The 21498-nt window shown below is 44.5% G+C and overlaps 1 protein-coding gene across 1 annotated transcript; it reads left to right on the top strand.

Annotated features, from left to right (window-relative positions):
- The first annotated feature begins 86 nt into the window (after positions 1-86).
- On the top strand, positions 87-21277 carry LOC311360080 (dihydropyridine-sensitive L-type skeletal muscle calcium channel subunit alpha-1-like). Its single transcript, XM_084480169.1, has 44 exons — positions 87-527; positions 2354-2459; positions 4518-4657; positions 4869-5002; positions 5388-5540; positions 6084-6289; positions 6533-6636; positions 6777-6922; positions 7032-7110; positions 7215-7375; positions 7814-8039; positions 8151-8358; positions 8730-8850; positions 9003-9117; positions 9199-9298; positions 9576-9645; positions 10168-10300; positions 10572-10701; positions 10801-10860; positions 11298-11404; positions 11552-11639; positions 11736-11843; positions 11976-12028; positions 12116-12262; positions 12372-12573; positions 12953-13111; positions 13484-13594; positions 13685-13768; positions 14523-14570; positions 15139-15165; positions 15271-15396; positions 15509-15574; positions 15691-15782; positions 15900-16059; positions 16611-16738; positions 16965-17061; positions 17214-17316; positions 17415-17516; positions 17709-17842; positions 18182-18307; positions 18603-18802; positions 18963-19012; positions 19159-19202; positions 19737-21277. Exons 1-44 carry the CDS (start codon positions 343-345, stop codon positions 20040-20042), a joined length of 5445 nt encoding a protein of 1814 aa, XP_084336295.1. The 5' UTR covers positions 87-342; the 3' UTR covers positions 20043-21277.
- Positions 21278-21498: the final 221 nt, after the last annotated feature.

Genomic DNA, 21498 nt, shown 5'->3' with positions numbered 1-21498 from the left:
CTGCAGTCTATATTTAAACGGTAGTGGGGGCCAACGACTCCTCCTGTGGCTCTGGGTGATCCTATCACTTTTCCCTGCCCTGTGGACTTTTCGGTCAGACATCCAGGGCCAGGAGCAGAGGCCTGCGGCTCCGAGTGAGGGGGTACACCATCCAGGGGCACAGGATTACACACCGACCAGGAACCAGGGATTTCTTTTTAAACCAGAGTAGTATCTCTGAGCCCAAAAACCGCGGCGGCCGTGGCATTGTGGTGTCTCGTTTGTGGAATACTCGGGTGCGAAGAAGACACATTCACCCAGGGACAGGACTAGAGAGAGTCGTCGCCCTCACTCGGCTCCAAGATGGCGTCCAACGGCGAGGCGGCCAAGCCGGTGATCATGAACGAGGAGGAGCTGAAGAGGAAACAGCGGGAGAAGCTGAAGAAGCTGCAGGCCACCGGGGGAAACCCTCGGCCCGCCAGGACCCTCTTCCTCTTCGGCCTGAAGAACCCCTTCCGCAAGGCCTGCACCAAGATCGTGGAGTGGAAGTATCCTTCATCGCACCGAACCCCGTGTCCCACTGAGGGGTCCTTCTAGAATATCTATTAGCAGTGGGTAACATATTTAGACACAGGGCATAGGAGAGCAATGGTATGGACCATGCAAGTAAACCACGCCGTTTTATACTGTGTCACTCCGAGTTCAATACTATGTGTTAACAGTGTAGGAAATGATATGGATCTCAATGTTTTTTAAGATACATACCTGACATTGTTAACATTTAAACTAGGCTGAAAGGCTCATCGTAGGGGAATGGAGTGTACACAAGGCCGACAGATGACAGCTGTTGTAAGCATCGCTGCTCCCGAAAATCCCCTCACAGTGCGTGAAGACCTAAAGCTGCCTTCAGCGCTAAGACCTTTGTTATTTATCTGGTTGGCCTGTGCCAGCCTCAGGTATGTCACCCACGGCCTAGTCACTGCGCTGAGCTCCTGTTAAGCCAAAACGCTATTAACAGACTCAAACAATTGAATGAGAGCCCCTGAATGAATTGATACTTGGCCTGGTTGGCAGACGTCGTCCGTCATAATGGAAAGAGCTGTCTGGAAGGGTTATGGTTAGGGACAGGGGTTAGGGTTATCCATGCCATGAGACGTTTGGAGCGGTTGAAGTTGGCTCTCCTCACCTTAGCCCGAAGGCTGGCTCTGCAGCACTGCATCTTAAATAGATCCTTTGTCACCCTCGCAGTCATCATTGGTTTGTTGCTGTCAGTGAAAAAATGTCAGTCTAGTCATAGTCACCATAAGTGTATAGATTATGAGATGAAGGATGAGTGATGGTGATAATAAGTAATAATAATAAGTCAAAGTTACTGGTTTGATGTTGGTTTATTTCTTAGTTTTTAATTTAACCTTTTTTTTTACCAGGCAAGTCATTCAGATGTTGGTGGTTTCCATAACCCTGCCCTCGGGTTGTAGGGACGTCAGAACAGAGGAATGTTCCAGAAATAGAACAAAACAACGAAAGCAAGAGAAAAACGTTTCTCTATACTTCTTAGTTTCTAAATTATAATAATTCTCATCACCCAAAATAAGAGCAGTTTTAGAATAAATTGTAGTTTGAATAAATGGCAAGTTTGAAATTGGTTATTAGTTGCCTGAGTTTAAATGGTCCGGACGTATTATTGGGATGTGCAGCTGTCTGGTGGCATCACAGGGAGACATCATGCTGAGTTAGCAGGGAAATTCTGATAGAGCGCCCTCTACAGACGAGAATGGGACGGCACAAGGCAGGATTACACATATTACACAAGTTAGGATCTGGCATATTGACAAGTAACCTCTTGTTAGCATTACTGTAACTGTATTTTACATTCGCAAGGAGGATTCATTCAAGCATGTTGAGACTTTAAGAACCACTTGTAGCATGAAATGTTTATCTCACATCAAGCCTTTTTTTAAATGACACAAAACTGAACAGACAATATATCAAATCAAAACTTAGCCATATGGCTAAGTTTTGATTTGATATATATATATTTGATATATATTTGATGCAATACTGCATTATGCATAATGCAGTATTGCATCAAATATTATTTTTATTTCAATCTCACCAGTTGTTTAATTTTGTGTGTATGTATGTGCTATCTGCATGTATGCAGTTGTGTGTGAACATACTGTATGCTGTGTGTGTGTGTGTGTGTGTGTGTGTGTGTGTGTGAGTGAGTGAGTGCGTGTGTGTGTGTGTTTATGTGCGTGTGTATACTATCTTTATGTATATATGTGTGTGTGTGCGTTTATATGCTATATGTGTGTGTGTGTGTGTGTGTGTGTGTGTAGTTGTTATTATTATCCTGAACTTCCCTCACCAGAACCTTTGAGTATATCATCCTGCTGACCATCTTCGCTAACTGTATAGCGCTGGCCGTGTTTCTGCCCATGCCGGAGGAGGACAGCAATTTTACCAACGAAAGTCTTGTGAGTAACACACACACACACACACACACATACACACAGATGGTGATATGTTTGTCTTACTGACATGGTGATTTAATGTAGTTACCCATTAGATTTCATGAAGTGGTGATGGTAGAGGCGTTCTCTTTGAGTCTAGTACATATTATATTCACTCTTCTATTCTGTAGTATTACTCATCCTGAATATCAGACACTGTTCATCATTCTGACTTGTATGGTGGTTGGTTTGAAATAGCAATGTCAAGCTGTCCACAGAGTATTACTCATGAAGCGGTCCACAATGGAGTCTGTTGACACCCCATCACCACTTACACGCCTACACACACCTGACTTTCCTTCATAACATTTGGATGTGTCTGCTCCTCAGAAAGCCTTGTTGTTAAATGTTGTTTTTAAAATCATGAAAAGGAACATTCTCAGGATCAGTTTTTGGCATAACAAACACATTTTAAATAACCCTAACCCTATTGTTTTTATTTTTAAAAGAAAATTTGTTTCATGTTCAAAACATAAAACAATTGCTCCAATTCAAAGCTATTTGTTTTATCAAATATATATATATAAAAAAACAAAACTGTGGACTATCATTACTCACGAAAATTTAGTTTATGTATTCGAAAGCAGAGACGTGTGTTTTGAGGCCTTAAGATGGAAAGTATCTGAGCAACTGTGATAGTAGTATGAGTGCACCTCAGTGTTTTATATTTAGATCTTGACGGAGTGTGTTTATTCCTCTCTGGGGGCGGTGGGGCTCATCCCAGGCATTATATAACACATAGATCACAGTATGCAACGGTCCACTGATGCCTTTGGTCAGTCTATGTGTTACGTAGGCTGACACCAGTGTAAGGAGCAAACAGTATCTTAAAGTATTAATCAAGGGTGCATGCTTTTACAGCCTGTGACCCTAATTTGGAAGTGTGACCTTCAGCAGCCTTTGCTAATATAAAAGATCCCTGGTGCAACGCCACCTGCCCTTGCCATCTGCTCCTACTCTGTAGTGAGGGTGTGGAGGAGGGGTTACAACCACTGAGCTCAATGCCAGCCAAACCGGCAATGAAAATTGTCATCCCCAAAATCACTCCAAGCCCTATTAAGTAACTCTTAGTTACATCTTAGCCACTATCTAGCAGTGGTGTAAAGTAACAAAGTATGAATACTTCGCTACAGTACTTTTTGGAGTATCTGTACCTTACTGAGGATTCCATATTTCTGTTGACTTTTATTTTAATATAGAGAAAGAAAAAACAATGAGCCATTCTACCTGTTTTAGGGGCCGATCAGACATAAAAAGATTAAAGGACAGTTGTGTGTTCAGCCCAGAAGGCACGTCGGCCCACAGGGAGAGTGTAGGCAGTCCATCCCTGCCTACATAATGTACTTTTGTACTTTAACTTTTGATACGTACGTACATTTTAACCCAGATAAGTAGATATGGTCGAGCTACTTTATGACTTTTACTCAAATGATTTTCTTACTTTCTTACAGATTACTTTAGTATTAGTAAGTATTTAACTGCTACTTTTAGCTACCTCTGAACTACTACTTCTATGAAACTTCCACTGTGTGTCATTCCAGAGACATCAGCGGTGTAAGTAGAGCTGGTTGGTAGTTCAAGTTAAAGTTTAGCCTCCCCACTGACAGAAGTAGGTCAGCTAGCCTACGCCATAAACCTTTGGTGGATAGGAGAAGGGTTCTAACGTAGCACTGTCAATGTCACTCTAAAGCTGGACTCTACTACTTGTCTACAATGAGTTTTCAATAGGCCTACGTGATGGATTGTGGCATTGATCTGAATGGGCTCAATTTATATTATAGAAATTCAACTCAAGCGAGAACATGCATCCAACCACAACTGAACAGAGACGATCTAACAAATGTTTTTGGATGATGTCTCTAAACATTATGAGTGTATAATGCTGTCTCACAGACCAGATGCTAGGTACCTTAAGGAATGGTACATATCAGAAATATAATAACAAGTCTGGCTGCATGTGGGCCTATTGTCCTAATGTCCTCAAACTGAATTTGTGGTTGTTGTTCTTTGTGATTCTTTCAGGAGAGCCTTGAGATCATTTTCATGGTGATCTTTACATTAGAATGTTTTCTAAAGATAGTGGCGTATGGGTTGATACTACACGAAGGAGCCTATTTACGAAATTGTTGGAACATACTGGACTTCGTAATAGTCTTCATGGGGTAAGTGTGTAACACATCAAACACTAAATGCTTTCATTAGGTAACTACATGAGTTTTGTATTTAAATTAAATTAAAAACATATTTGATGTACAGTAATACTTAAAGACTTTTCAGTATATATATATTTTTTCAGTATTTTCTTCATTCTTTTTAAAGGAGCCCCAGCACAAACTAAATGTAAACTGTGTACATCTGTTCTTTATTCTGCAGCCTCTTCACCTTTGCCATCGACACCATCAACATGGTGATGGGCGTGCGCCCGGAGAAGGGCGGGGGCTTTGACATGAAGGCGCTGAGGGCCTTCCGAGTGCTGAGACCTCTGCGTCTGGTCTCTGGGGTCCCCAGTAAGTTTTCCGAACTAAAGTGGACACAAACAAAGATGAAGTCATGAAGTAATCCCTTCTTCCAATCAGATTGGATTTAAGGGTCCAGACATTGCAGTTGTGGTGCTTCAAACCTCCACTTTACCTTCACCTCATTTTACAGTCTGCTATAAAAGCCCAGCAAAGTTTCTGATCCCTCTAGTATCGAACAACACTTGCTCGCATCCTTATAAAGCTCTGTGGAGACGACAAAGGAATTACACCATTCCTGTGTGTCTGTTTCAAAGTGTCGATCAAGTCGTAGCTTGTGAAACATGTCTCTTCACGACTGTTGCTCTAAAAGGGAACAAGAGCATTGGTTCGCTTGTCACAGGCCCATTGATTTCCTCTCCCTGTCTCCTCGCAGGCCTTCAGGTCGTAATGAACTCCATCCTCAAAGCCATGCTGCCCCTGCTGCACATCGCCCTGCTCGTCTTCCTGCTGGTCACCATCTACGCCATCGTGGGGCTGGAGCTCTTCAAATGCAAGATGCACAAGACCTGCTACTACACGGGCACAAGTGGGTATATTATAATATACTAATATATATATATTACAATGTAGCAGTGCTGCCAGCCCTGTTGAGTATGATTACTATCCGGACTGAGTTCTGTGCTAACCCATATTCTCTTAATAATACTATGACTACTACCATTACTATGACTACTACTATTACTATGACTACTACTATTAATACTACTATTATTATGTCTACTACTATTAATATTAATACTACTATTACTATGTCTACTACTATTAATATTAATGCTATTATTACTAGGTCTACTACTATTAATATTAATACCACCACTTCTGTTTGGTCATTTGGCAGTGGCTTTTATCAAAGCGACCTAGAGTCAAGTGAATTACACGTCATTAAGGAGCAGGTATTGGGTTAGCATGTCAGGGTTATCTTGTTCAAGGATGGCTACAGGTTGGACTCAGGACATTGGGGATCAAACCCAGTACCTTTTGGCTGGAACCCTCACCATTAGGCCATCCTGCCCCTCTTATGTTTGTCACAGAGATTGGTTCTCCTATGTTAATATGATCTTGGTTCCAGATATCTTTGCTACGGCGGAGGGCGAGCCGCCCGCACCCTGCGCTCAGGCCGGTAATGGCCGCCGCTGCACGATCAACGGGTCGGAGTGCCGGCCGGACTGGGTGGGACCCAACAACGGCATCACCCACTTTGACAACATAGGCTTCGCCATGCTGACCGTCTACCAGTCGATCACTATGGAGAGCTGGACCCAAGTCCTTTACTGGGTCAGTGACACTTGATTGACACGCGTCATTAGCAGACACTCTTACCCAAAGTGACTCACAAAGTGAGCCGAAAATACATTATAGAGATCACGTGATTGACCATAGTATCTTTAAGTTGTAATCTGTTAAAGTTAGCCATTTCATGCACATCTTCACTTATTCATCTACCAACCATTTTCATTTAGTCTGACCACTAGAAACATTAGATTGGTGGTTATCTAACACGAGGCCCGTGTGTTTCAGGTGAACGACGCCATCGGGAACGAATGGCCCTGGTTGTACTTCATCCCCCTGATCCTCGTGGGCTCCTTCTTCGTGCTCAACCTCGTCCTGGGCGTGCTCAGTGGGTAGGGGAACTCGCACTCTTCCCCAACCGACCTATAACAGTTCTCCATATAATTCAAGGTTTCTCAGTGGGTTTCGTCAGCCTGCCAAAGATCAGAAGTGAGGTAATAAAAGAGCAGTACCTTTGTACTTTACTTCACAGGGAGTTCACTAAGGAGCGAGAGAAGGCCAAGTCTCGCGGGGAGTTCCAGGAGGCACGAGAGCGCCAGCAGCTGGACGAGGACCTCCATGGTTACATGGAATGGATCACTCAGGCAGAGGTTCTGGATATTGACAGAGAGGGCCAAGGTCACCATTGTTATCATTTCCTCACAAAAATACATGTTTGATCTAAGAGCACATGTCAAAGTGTTCCAGGCTGAGGGCCGTGATTTTGAAACCCATTTCCTTTCCTCAGGCCTGCTGCCTTTGACCGGGGACTCTGACGCAGACAGCCTATATGACATGGAAGGCAAGAGCAAAATCGTTTACTACTAGTGAGTCTGATGCACTATTCAATCAAATACCAAACCGTTGAAGAAGAAGCGTTTTAGTTTTAGACATCTTGTGCAAAACCATTTCTGTTTTTCTTTGCAATCAGCCGGCTAGCTCGAAGGTGGAATCGTTTCATGAGGATGAAGTGTCTGATGTACATAAAGACCAGGGAATTCTACTGGGCGGTGATGATCATGGTGTCTGTGAACACCCTGGCCATCGCCACGGAGCACCACCACCAGCCCTACTCTCTGACCATCTTACAAGGTCCGTCTCCTACGCTCGACTGCTGCGACTGCATGTTCTATGACAAGGGATTGAAACTGGGTTTACTAATAGGTTTTGATGGGCTTTTCGTACCTTATGGACAGGACAGTGGGTTGAAAGAGAGGGGGAATGACATGGGGCATACCATAGTAGGTCGGAATCAAACCTTGTTCACTGCAAGGTTTATCGCCTATGTGGTTTGGGTATTTATATATATTTGTAAGTTGTGGTTTTGAGGCCAAAGCCAAGCATGTGTAATCTCTTTAATCTATAATTAATTTTCTATGAACAAATCAACCGTGACTTATTTTGGTTATCAAAACACACACTCCCACACTTCCATACTCTTATTAGGTGCCAAGCACACGAAGTGTGCGAAGGCAACTTATTGTAATTACCATTATTATTCATGTCCAATGTGTTTTTCCATTTTTCCAGATGTTATTAGCAGACTGCTGCTGTTGATGTTTGCGCTGGAGATGATGGTCAAGATGTACGCTCTGGGCCCCAGGATGTACTTCATGTCGGTGTTCAACCGCTTTGACTTCTTTGTGGTGGTGTGTGGCATCGTGGAGATCATCCTGCTGTGGGTGGGCTCCATCACGCCGCTGGGCCTGTCGGTCCTCAGGTGCATCCGGCTGCTGAGGTTCCTCAAGGTCACCAAGTAGGTCACCTGCACCCTCTCATGTATCAAGATGTCCTCCTCCACCCACCTTCTGTCTCTCATGTATCAACATGTCCTCCTCCTCCTCCTCTTCCACCTTCTGTCTCTCAGGTACTGGAAGTCCCTCAGAAACCTGGTGGCTTCCCTCCTGAACTCGGTGCGCTCCATCGCCTCGCTGCTCCTCCTGCTCTTCCTCTTCATCGTCATCTTCTCCCTGCTGGGCATGCAGGTGTTTGGAGGGAAGTTCAACTTCCCCGACAACACGCCAAGGCGCAGTAACTTTGACAACTTCCCCCAGGCCCTCATCAGTGTGTTCCAGGTAGGACTATGGAGAGCCATGGCTCTTTTTCCTGTGCTCTGCAATTATCAGAAAGGCCTCTCAATCCTGGCAACTTTCTATCAAGGTATATCATTCTTCATGCATTTATATTTAGGTTAGGCTTAAAAATGTTGATTGCTTCCGGAATAGTTTTCTCTTGTCATTAGCAGGCTCAATCTTTAATATATTTGCGATGAACTGATCTGTGAAACGTATGTTGATTTGAGAGGTTAGATTAATATTATTATTCATGTAAAAAAGTCTGGTACATATTTGACGTGCATCTTTCACTGGTGGAAATACTCGAGTAGAGTGCCTTTTTCTAGTGGTTTATTGATGGACCGGTGAGACATCTGTTCAATCTTTTCAAGGTGCTAACAGGAGAAGACTGGGACAGCATCATGAACAATGGCATCATGTCCTATGGAGGCCCTGCCTTCCCAGGCATCCTGGTCAGCATCTACTTCGTCATTCTCTACGTCTGTGGAAACTGTATCCTTCAAGCGCCATGCCAATGAATTTATGAATCAATTCGTAAAAAAAGATCCAAGCTAACTTTTCTTTTTAATTAAAGTGAAACCAGCCATTGTTTTCGCATGCCGAAGCTGTCCTGACATTGGGTTCCTTGATTCTGGAGATAACAGACATCCTCCTGAACGTTTTCCTGGCAATCGCCGTGGACAACCTGGCTGAGGCCGAGAGTCTGACCTCGGCTCAGAAGGACAAAGCGGACGAGAAGGTCCGGCGGAAGCTCCAAAGGTAGATCTTCATACGTGTGATCATGCTGCTTATTTACACTTTCAGTTGGTCACATAGGTGATGTACCTTTATACCTTCCAGGTCCAAGAAGCCGGACAAGGCTGAAGAGGAACGGGAAAGGATGGCTAAGAAGCTGGCAGAGCAAAGGGCCAAGATTGAGGGCATGCCCACCACGGCCAAGGTGACTGTTATGTTGATGTTTTAGGTTAGGTCATGTTTTAAGTTAAGTTATGTTCAGATTTGAGGTCATGGTATGGTAAATGTTACTGCTATGTTGATGTTTAAGGTTATGTTATGGTACATGTTTTAGGTTATGTTATGGTGCATGTTGCTGTTATGTTCTTGTTTTAGGTTATTTTATGGTACATGTACGGTTAGGTTTGTGTTTTGAAAAATAATCACTATGACATTGTTGTTTTAAAAGAAAGATACAAAAATATCACTTTTCTTCTTTTAAGCTAAAAGTCGACGAATTTGAGTCCCATGTCAATGAAGTGAAAGATCCGTTTCCACCTGCAGATTTCCCAGGTAATGTTTAAAACCTACCTTAGAAACCCAGCATGTGATTAACCTCTACTTTCTTTACTTCTAACATGTGTTCTTTGAACTGAATAATACAAGCAAGAGATGTTTGAAGTGTAAGTGTAAGCAGTGTCTTTGTACAAGTGACTGGCTTTAGTGAGTGGGACTCATTATTATTAGACCTTAAGGATTTGCCAGAGCTTATATAGCCAGGGTCTATAGTTAGGATTGATTTCACATGACCATATAAAGCCCACTACATGAGCGCCTGGAAAGGAAGTAGAACCTCACTGTGCAGAGGCCTTGATAGCCTCCAGAAGGCCTACTTTGCTGCCCTCAAGCAGACAAGGGGGCCTACCCACTATTCACCTGAAATGTACAACCAGCCAGGAAATTCTGACAACTTTTCTCCATGGCCTAAACCGCCTTCGGTGACCAGCTCCTTCCATTCCCTCATTTCTGTGATACTAGACTGCCCTGGTAGCATTAGCAAGTAGCACCATCAACATCTGCTTACCTCCACTGTAGGTGATGATGAGGAGGAGGAGCCTGCGATTCCCATCAGCCCCAGGCCTCGACCAATGGCTGACCTGCAACTTAAGGAGGAGGCGGTGCCATTACCCCAAGCCAGCTCCTTCTATATCTTTGGACCTCAAAACAAGTGAGAACTGAAAATAAATTATTATCATTTTGAATAATTTATAGCCAATAATTAACCTAAAAATATCAATAGAAGGTTATTTATATTAAACAATAAACAAATCTTGCATAAAAACATTGTACTTTCCGCTCCAATTAACAACGAAAGCTAACTAATAATATTTGGTGTTGTTTGTGTACACATTTGTTTGTGCTTGTGTGTGTTTGCATGTGTGTGTGTCTGTTTTTGTGTGTGTGCATGTCCGTGTGTGTGCGTCCCTATACGTGACCAGGATCCGCAAGCTGTGCTACAAGATCATCAATGCGTCTGCGTTCACCAACCTGATCCTCCTCTTCATCCTCCTGTCCTCCATCTCGCTGGCGGCTGAGGACCCCATTGATCCCAAGTCTTACAGAAACAAGGTGACCCCCTGGGGAGGCCTGGCTTCTAGCTATACATCACATGAACCGTGAGAAAGGTTGCAATAGTAGCCCTAACGCTGCCGTGTGGTCTATCCTCAGATACTGGCGTATGCAGACATTGTCTTCACCTCTGTGTTCACCATTGAGATTGTACTCAAGGTAAAGTCCCCTCTGTGTTCACCATTGAGGCTGTACTCAGGGTAAAGTCACCACTGTGTTTCTTTATTTTAGAAGTACAAAAGGTATATAATGAGTCTGAATATCCTTCAAGGTTTTTTTAGGTTAAAATAAAATAATCCTTTATTTACTCCACAGCTAGGACATGTTCAGTGTTACAGCAGGACTAGGGAATAACGCAGTAACACAAAGCATCAGTAAAAAATAACAAGATATAATGTAAAAAGGCAGAGAGTAAGAAAGTAAGATACAATAAATAAGTAAACAGACTCAATGGTTGAGTTCACATTATTGCACAATGGGAATATTGATATTGATATATATAAGATGTGCCCTTCAAACTCATGCTCGCTTCACATACAAATCACTTTTCCCTCCGTCATCCTGACGCCCATATACGGGTGTAATCTGATTGGCAGATGACGGTGTACGGTGCGTTCATGCACGAGGGCTCCTTCTGCCGCAACTCCTTCAACATCCTGGATCTGATCGTGGTGACGGTGTCCCTGCTGTCCATGGGGATGGAGTGAGTCAGCCCGCTCGCCTCTTACACGTTGCACTTCTGATCAATCGTGTGCTTCATGGCTCCTTTGTTGTTTAGTTGCTGACTCAGATGTTGTTTGTCGGTCTCAACTCTCACTCCATCGTAAGCTCTTTGCTCCGTCGTGTCCAGGTCCAGTGCCATCTCGGTGGTGAAGATCCTCAGGGTGTTGAGGGTGCTCAGGCCTTTAAGGGCCATCAACAGGGCCAAGGGCCTGAAGGTATCGCTTATCCATTAGAAGCTCTTTTATTTCTTTTGATGCTTGGTCACTTCAAGGGTTATGTGGATTAACTGCGTCTTGTCCGTGTGTTGATAGCATGTGGTCCAGTGCGTGTTTGTGGCCATCAGTACCATCGGCAACATCGTCTTGGTTACTATGCTGCTGAATTTCATGTTTGCCTGCATTGGAGTCCAACTTTTCAAGGTAGGTTGAATCCGATGCATCTCACCCTTTCAACACAAGTCCCCAGTCACAATCAAAGTGTAGGCCGTCATTATATTGAGAATGCTTCGATGGCATCCAGTTTTTAACATTAGTGATTTCATTCATTCTCAGGGGAAGTTCTACAGTTGCACAGACCCCACCAAAATGACAGAGGAAGAATGCAAGTAAGATATGCCCAAACACTTTCATCAGGAACATTTTAAAACAATTGGTGAAAACCAGGCCTATGAACTTCTCTGTCTCTTCCCCAGGGGTCTATTTATAAAGCCCATGGAGAACTCCCTGCAAGACACCGTGCTGGCCAACCGAGAGTGGCAGAACGGTGACTTTAACTTTGACAACGTGCTCAACGGCATGCTGGCTCTCTTCACTGTTTCCACCTTTGAGGGCTGGCCACAGTAAGTATCTTGAGCAGGGAGTTCCAAAAGTATATATTCATGCTTGTTTAATTAATTTGATAATTATTATAATTAAGTATTTTATTTTTTCACACCCCACCCTTCCCAGGCTGTTGTACAGAGCCATCGACGCAGACAAAGAGGACTTTGGACCGGTCTTCAATAACCGTGTGGACATCTCCATCTTTTTCATCGTCTACATCATCCTCATCGCCTTCTTCATGATGAACATCTTCGTTGGATTCGTCATCGTCACTTTCCAGGAACAGGGCGAGCAGGAGTACAAGGACTGTGAGCTGGACAAGAACCAGGTACACCAGCAGGGTGTGCCAAAATGCAAGACATTGACACTTAAAAGAGATACACGCAACCCTTACAATTCTTCAACTTAAAAGGTTTCCGTCATAAGAGTTTGTACTCTTAAGGTACATACTTTTATGAAGCATCAACCCCAGGCACATTACAAATACAGTTCACTATTTAACACATTGTTACTACAGGTGGATATACACGGATGCTTCAAGTAGTCTGCGGTCGAACCCAGTACCATACCACCAGGAATCAAACACCCTCTCCATTTCACAGTCCTACACCACGGCCAACCTACTCCCAACATCCAAACGGCATGAAGCTTAATTCAACTTATACGTTTTGTACTGGTTTGACCCTGTGTCCTGTGGTCCCGTCCAGCGTCAGTGTGTCCAGTACGCGCTGAAGGCCCGCCCCCTACGCTGCTACATCCCAAAGAACCCCTACCAGTACCGGGTGTGGTACATCGTCACTTCCTGCTACTTTGAGTACCTGATGTTCTTCCTCATCATGCTCAACACCCTGTGTCTGGGGATGCAGGTATGAGCCACCAAGGGTCTGTTGCTCTGTTTCTCTCTCTGGCATGCTGTATTTTAGCCATGGCCTGTAAAAGGCTGAAAGTTAGGGTAAGGGTAATCCCACTTTTGAACTAGCTTCATAGTTTAAAGCAAAATCACCACAGGGTATTGAATCGTGTTACAATAAAATAGCTTTTATTACAAATATAATTTATTTCAACTTACTAAACAGCAATGGTGTATTTAATGCAATTTTTCTTTCAGTTCTTTTGGTTACATTGCATATAACCAAAATAAATGATATAAACATTTAAAACTTCCCATAGAGAAATGCATCCGTCTGCATGAAGTAATATCTGATTGAGATGAATGTTTTCGCTTCGTGTCGGTTTAGCACTGCAACCAGTCGGACCACATCACCAAGCTGTCCTCCACCCTCAACCTCATCTTCACTGTGCTCTTCACCGTGGAGATGATCCTCAAACTCCTGGCCTTCAAAGCCAAGGTGAGCGCCCCGTGCGCACCACATGTGTTGATCAAGTACCGTCATCCCCAACAGTTTAAGAGCTCAGCCTCTACCTTCACGTCTCCACAGGGATACTTTGGAGACCCCTGGAACGTGTTTGACTTCCTCATCGTGGTGGGCAGCGTTGTAGACGTGATCCTCAGTGAGGTGGATGTAAGTACTCCTTTTGTTTCACCTTGAGGTCATTTCATTTGACTTCCCTGATGTGAAGAAACTTGGGCCATCCGTCCTGAGTGTATCGAGATCTTTTTACCCGTTTCCCTGTTTTCGTCTTCACGAGAAGCATCTCCGGTCCCTCTGACTGTGTTTTGACATGACTGAACATTGCCATGTTTATTCAATGCTCTGACCAGAGGCATGTTATGGTGGCCCTACAGCCGTTCGGGGCTGGCAAAGCTGGGTCAAAGAACAGGGTCAGTATCAGTACCGTTATTTTGGGCCCTCGCTCCCACCGCTGTTTCTGTCGCCGCTCCCGACAGCGCATCCACTGGCCGCCGCCTCACTTGGTCCATCACACCGACGCACCAGATCATCACCGGAGCATTCTGCCTCACATCACTTCCATGTTATCCAAGCGTCTTTGAATTAGTCTATTCTGCTTCCGTCTTTGCTTGTTTTTTTTTGCCTGGAAAGTAAAGGATAGCAGCAGTTTCACAGTTTATTGATTCATGTGTTTGTTTTCACTGGTTTTTATGCAATACACATCTTTTGTTAACAATTTCCATCTCTTGTTTATTCCACTCTCTCTCTCTCAATTCCTCGCCCCACCCCAACTTTGTCACACCAACGCATCGACCTACGAGGATACATTTCTCCCCCCCTCCTCCCCTCTCTTCTTCTTTACCCTCCATCTCCCTCCATCCCTGGATCTAACCGCTCATCTGTCTGTCTGTCTGTCCTCCCACAGGCTGCCCTGGCCTCCAGTGGAGGGCTGTACTGTCTCCATGGCTGTGCTGTAAATATCTCATCCACACCGCACCACTGCTGCATGGGCCTCCGCTGAGTGACACACACCTCTTACTACCCCCCCTGACTAACGGCACTACTGGTCTCTGAGTGACCCCCCCCCCTTCCCCTTTCCTTCGGCGACCGGTAGCGTAGAGATCTTGGTTGCATCTGGGTTTGACGTGTCCTCTAATCTTACGTTGGTAAGATTAGCCTGTAAACCGGGGTTCAGATGGTCCGTTACAGGAACGAAAGGTGTTTGCGAATGGCACGTGCTCACACACTGTACCCCATGTCTCTATCGCTAATATGGACGATCTACAGTATGTGGCCCTGATAGACTTTCCCTTTGGATGTTAATACTGTGACAGTTGAATTGGGGTGGAAGCTATGTTTTTAGCATGAGCTACACAGTACCTTCTCATCATTCCTGCCTTAGACCCTTCTTGTAGTAACACTATTTTGACGCAGTTTTGTGAAAACGTCTCAGAGCTTTGCTAAACCCTTTGCATGTTGATTAGCTCTAATATTATGGCCTTTCCCCAAATCAATAACTGCCTTTTTCCAACACATCACAGGAGACAAATCCAATGCAGGCTATAGCGGTAAGAAACAATAAATATACAATATATTAGCCCATTTTTATATATATATATCGTCATTATGTTTACAATATGGTGAACCAATACCACATTCTGTTTTGCCTGAAGGACTCTGAAAACGCGAGGGTGTCCATCACGTTTTTCCGACTGTTCCGTGTCATGCGTCTGGTCAAACTGTTGAACCGCTCCGAGGGCATCCGCAACCTGCTGTGGACCTTCATCAAGTCCTTCCAGGTTGGAGACACTGTCATCATCCTCATCATCATCACCTTTATCATACTCTGAGGTCTGAGGACAGCGACCTTATTCTGTATGTGTGTGCGTGTGTGTGCGTGTGCGTGTGCAGGCTTTTCCACATGTAGCCCTGCTCATCATCATGCTGTTCTTCATCTACGCTGTCATCGGGATGCAGGTCAGCCCCTCAGAGACCAATGGTTTCACATGCGATATAACTTTGGCAACGTGTTGATGATGCTTTTTCAATGAGTGCTGTTGTTCTTAAAACTAGCGACATGTTTCCCCTTTCAGATCTTTGGAAAGATAGCTTTAGTGGACGGCACGCAGATTGACCGCAACAACAACTTCCAGACCTTCCCTCAGGCCGTCCTCATGCTGTTCCGGTCAGTCTCGTGATCCAAGCATGGGAGGCAAAAGGTCAAAGGTTACAGGAGGCCAGACGCTTACTGAGCCAACACTGTGCGTGTGTGTTTGTTTGTGTGTGTGTGTGTATACAACAGGTGTGCTACGGGTGAGGCGTGGCAAGAGATCATGCTGGCCTGCATGTATGGGAAGAGGTGCGACCCCAAGTCGGACTTCCTGCCCGGCGACGAGTTCACCTGCGGGGCTAACTTTGCTGTCGTATACTTCCTCACCTTCTACTGTCTGTGTGCTTTCCTGGTGGGTCCATATTGTGGTATAGGGTACTTATGTAGAGGGTATATACAAAGAGGGTATAGGAACAAATAGAATGGATATATACAGGGTATAGGGTACATATAGAATGTATATATATATATATATATAGGGAAGATATAATAGGGGGTAAAAATATACATAGGGTAGATATATACTGTACATACAGGGTAGATATATATATATATATAGGGTATAGGGTTGATCTATACAGGGTATATGGTAGATATATATAGGGTATAGGGTAGATATATATACATACAGGGTAGATGTATATAGGGTATAGGGTAGATATATACATACAGGGTAGATGTATATAGGGAATAGGGTAGATATATACATACAGGGTAGATGTATATAGGGAATAGGGTAGATATATACATACAGGGTAGATATATAGATATGAGATACAGGGTCACTGCTTCAAGTGATGCTAGTCAAACCCCAAACATGGTTTTTCTGGGTCTGGGCTGATGATTATTTTACTTATTTAGAAATCAAAACACAGTACAAATATTTTTTATCTCCTCTTGCAGATTCTTAACTTGTTTGTCGCCGTCATCATGGACAACTTTGATTACCTGACACGTGATTGGTCGCTCCTGGGTCCCCATCATCTGGACGAGTTTAAGAAGATCTGGGCTGAATATGACCCTGAAGCCACGTGAGGCTCACACCTTAAAGATGCTCATTTAATAGAGAAACGTGACCACAACTTCCATCTTATTTGATGGAAGTCCTTTATGATTACTAATAGATAAATCCTTACAGCTTGACCTGTCATCTATCCAAACCGTCACCCATAACATGATAAGTGATCTGTCTCACAGATCACTTCAATCTCTCAGTTGCAGTAGGATGTGATCGGTGATGTGCTCTCTGACCTGCAGGGGGCGAATCAAACATCTAGACGTGGTGACGCTGCTGAGACGCATACAACCGCCGCTCGGCTTCGGCAAGTTCTGTCCCCATCGCGCTGCGTGCAAGGTGCCCAACATACACCAGTAGAGTCTGTTCCCAGTACATCAACCAATGGCACACAAATGTCAACTGCCCAATCTTCCACAAGTTTCCCTTCTTTGAGTCATTTACTCTTTTTGCAGTAATCTCAAATGTGTTTGTTCCTGTGTCTTCTGAAGCGCTTAATCAGCATGAACATGCCCCTGAACAGCGATGGAACGGTCACCTTCAACGCCACCCTGTTTGCTCTGGTCAGAACGGCGCTCAAGATCAAAACAGAAGGTACACCGCTCAGAGCTTGACGATAGAAAACAGCCGATGAACTCATCCCAGTGTCAAACAAAAAACCAACGGTGTCCACCGTGTCTTCTCTCGACCAGGCAACTTCGAGCAGGCCAACGAGGAGCTGAGGGCCATCATCAAGTCTATCTGGAAACGCACCAGCATGAAACTTCTGGACCAGGTCATTCCACCAATAGGAGGTAGGAGGACCCACCGCAGTGGAACAGACTTAACAAGCGTCAGTTACCTAGGGACCAGCATGATATTGCTGGACCCAGGAGCAGCATGACACTGCTGGACCAAGTCATTCTACCAGTAGGCTGTTGAACCTAACACAGTGGGACAGAGCTAATAGCATCTGTTTCCTTGACAACCGCTGTGTTTGGTTCCAGATGACGAGGTGACTGTGGGGAAGTTCTACTCCACCTTCTTGATCCAGGAATACTTCCGGAAGTTCATGCAGCGACAGGAGGAGTACTACGGCTACCGGCCCAGCAAGAAGTCTGCTTCGGGACCAGAGATCCAGGTACCGACCTTGAGCTGTGTGTTGTTCACGAGGTGCTCATGTTGGAAAAATTCGTGGTTGTTAGTATTACCACGTGATGGTGACCCTAACCCTATGTAAAACACTAACCCTTTCACCAGGGTTAACCTCGACTATACTGTATGTAAAAGGTGGGTGCTTGACATAGGTTAACCTTAGCCCTACGTAAAGCACTAACCCTTCACAAAAACACACATTTTCACATTTTAGACATGTAAATCTTTTCAAAGAGAGAATAAAATATGTCCTGTCTGCACTGTACCTGTCAGCATTGTGCCCTGGCGTTGTCGTCTGCATCACCCTGCCTCCATGTTGTCACAGGCCGGTCTGAGGTGCATCGACGAGGAAGCAGCGACGGAGCTGCACAGGGCCATCTCAGGTGACCTCCAGAACGAGGAGGAGATGGACGCAGCCATGGCGATGGCCGGAGAAGAGGGCATCTATAGGGTGAGACCAGCACTGCCTGACACTGGAGCAGAATGACAGTTAATAGTCGGTCTTGGTCAATACATCGCATTCGATTTATTTTATTTGTTGACTTATTGCGTGCGTGTGTGTGCCTACCTGTGTATGTACACGTGTGCGACCATCCTACCAACATATTGATTAATTTTCCGTTGTGATTCATTTAAAGAGTCAAATAGAATGCATGTGTGTATGGGGCGTTTGTCTCCCCTGGTGTGTGTGTGGTGCACCAACGGCCTGTTAAAGTGGGCGTTGCTTGTTTGTCTACCCTGTGCAGCGCACCCACGGCCTGTTCGGGACCCAGGTGGACTCCTTCTCGTCGGAGCAGGCTGCGGCCCCAGCCGTCGCCCAGCAGACCAGCCAGCGGCCCCTGCAGTTCTCTGAGAGCCAGCCGGAGTCTCCCCCGGACTCCTCTGGCTTCCAGCCTGCCACCCAGTTCTTCCCCGGCAACAACAGCAACAACAATGCCATGGCTGGGTGAGCATCTCCATATGATGATGTTCATAATGACTGACTATAATGATGATCATGTTTACAACAATTAATAATGGTTCTCAATATTTAGGAGCGTAACTATTGCTTTGTATTTGCTTTCTATCACACAAACAGATAAGTAGTGTTTTTGTTTTTTTTATAGGTTTCCCTCTGGAGGCAGTCAGCAGGACTTGTATGACGATGAAGAGCTTGGTGAGTTCAGAGGAGTGGGCTTAACACTGACAACAACACGCAACATTTATTGTAGTCTATCTAACAGTCCTCTTGATCCTTTCATTCTCTCTCCTCCTGTGCCTGTGATGACATCCGCCTTCATCCACCTTCACCCTGGAAAACAGACTGTGCAGAGAACTTGCCCGCTACTGACCAGTTCATACAGGAGGTGAGAGAGGGGGACACAATTCCCATCCTATTGCATTATGGTTTCTTAGGTCTAAATGTCGTGAAGGAAACTGTGGTGGTTGTAGCTGTGAATGAATACACTTGATATCGAATGAGCCATTCAGCAAAAGAAAACACTCCTTTTAAAATACATAACATTTACATTTAGTGATTTAGCAAGTCGCTTTTATGCAAAGTGACTTACAATAAGTACATTTGTCAGAAGAGAAAGAACAATATATATCACTGTCTGTACAGTAAAGATGTTCATAGAAACAAGTTCCAAGCCCTTACAATTGCAAGGTTAACCAATTCCCCCCATAGATAGCTAGGATAAGACACACAAATGCCAAGTACTATTTTTAAGTGCCAGGACATACAACATACAATAAGTGCATCAGAAGTGTTTTGAGGAGAGTAAGGGAGGAGAAGGGCAGTGGGGGGGTAAGGGGGAGGCTACGCAGAGTCCAGGTGAACTCTGCACTGAAAAAGCGAGTCTTGAGTCTCTTGTGGAAACATGACTATCTCCTTCCAGGCTCTCATAGGAAGTGGTCTGGACTCGCTGGCCACCGACCCGGACATCGTGTCGGTGACCAGGAGGGAGATGGCGGAGGCCATGCAGGCGACCTCATGCGACATAGAGGGCGTGGCCCGGCTCCTCCTCACCAACCGCGCCACCCAGAACAGGAAGAGACGTCCCGTCCCGGCACCCCACTCCTCCCACTTCCTGGTGCAATCAGTGTCCTCCGAGGCCGAGCACGAAGCCAGCCAACCAGAGGCCCCGGCCAGGAGGAAGAAACGCCCCCAGCAGTCCAGGGATGAGGCGGACTCCCAAGTTTAAAATGGATTTGACTTGAATTCACAAGGTTTCAACCGGGACATTTACACTCGCCAAGGCCAGTGCAGGTGGCTCCATCTCACCGTATCTCACTAAGATTGTTGCCTTGTGTGACAAATGACACCCACTTTGCAATCTGAAGAACTAAAATAGCCGGCTGGCTCAAGTTAAGATGTGGCCGGCAGTGTTTAGAGCTAAAACAGAGCACAAAGGATTAATCCAATTATCTGAATATACTTTGCATCTCTTTGGAGATTCAGATTTATTGCAACTAAATAAACATCAAACTTACCTCAGAACACAAAGGGTCCACAAACCTCTTTTTGTTTGTATGGTGGTGGGGATCCATTCTGTAGTTGCTAAGTGTCATTTGCAGCGCGATTAGCGTCTTGCTAAAGCGCGGCATAGCGAGGGTGTCCTCCGGAGTGTGGGTGACCTGAATAACTCGAGGTCACCACTAGAGGTCAGCAGACTGCTATAGTTCACGAAGGAACGCCAGTAACATTATCTCAGGCGGACTCTGAAAGGTTGACGTAGTCTTTCTGAAGTTAAACTTCAGCAACTAAAGAGCAATAGAAAATGTGTATTCAGAAATGGTCTGATAATACATGTTAATTAAGTTCACCAATTCAGACTTAGAAACTGTCTCTTTTTGAGGTGAATTATTTTTCCTGCTCGACACTGATGATCAGTGCTAGCGTATTTTACCATCGTTTTTTTTTTACTTCATGGTACGTCGCAATGGTCCTTAAGAGGTTAAAGGTTCTCAATCGAACCGTTAATTTCAGGTGCATTGCGTTATGTCGAGCATATTGGAGTTACTTTCCATGTCTGTTCTAATAACATTGACTGGTTAGATTAATTCATTTTTGAACCACACAAAAAAGGCCTTAAGCATACCTGGAGTATGCTGGATTTATCATGGACGGCCACTTCAAACTCAATGTGTTTTTATGTAGAACTGCATGATATTTTTTTTTAAATAATGCACTTTACTGTCCTTTCCTTTGTCCATTTTTTTGATTGTGCTTTAACCAGTCACTATTCACAGGTCTTAACGAAGATTTTTTTAAATGTTATTTATCCTCTGTGCTTTTGACATCTGTACCATTTTTGGGGCCCTGGAAAATTTTAGCGCAATCCAGAGTTAAAATCTACAGCTTCACTTAAGTCTGTGCCATTTTATGTTGAATACATGTTTTCACCACTGGCGGAATAAATAAAAGAACCAAAACACACCTAGGAAGTTGGCCTGATTTTTGCCAGTTTCAGTTTTGCCAGTTACTAAAGTTAATATATCTGCACAACTAGTACGATAGATAAAAGTTGTGCAAGTCAACAAAAATTGCACAAAAGTAAAAATACATAACAATTGTGAACTATACACCGTCCCACTAGAGGGCGCCATATAGCCGTCCTTTGCTGTTGTAGAGAGAATGAAAAACCCATGAGATGGAGC

The sequence above is a fragment of the Micromesistius poutassou genome (assembly GCF_964030765.1).
Source record: "Micromesistius poutassou genome assembly, chromosome: 15".
NCBI classification, from domain to species: domain Eukaryota; kingdom Metazoa; phylum Chordata; class Actinopteri; order Gadiformes; family Gadidae; genus Micromesistius; species Micromesistius poutassou.
Note: the sequence above shows the minus strand (reverse complement) of the source record. Positions and strands in the feature narration are given on the sequence as shown.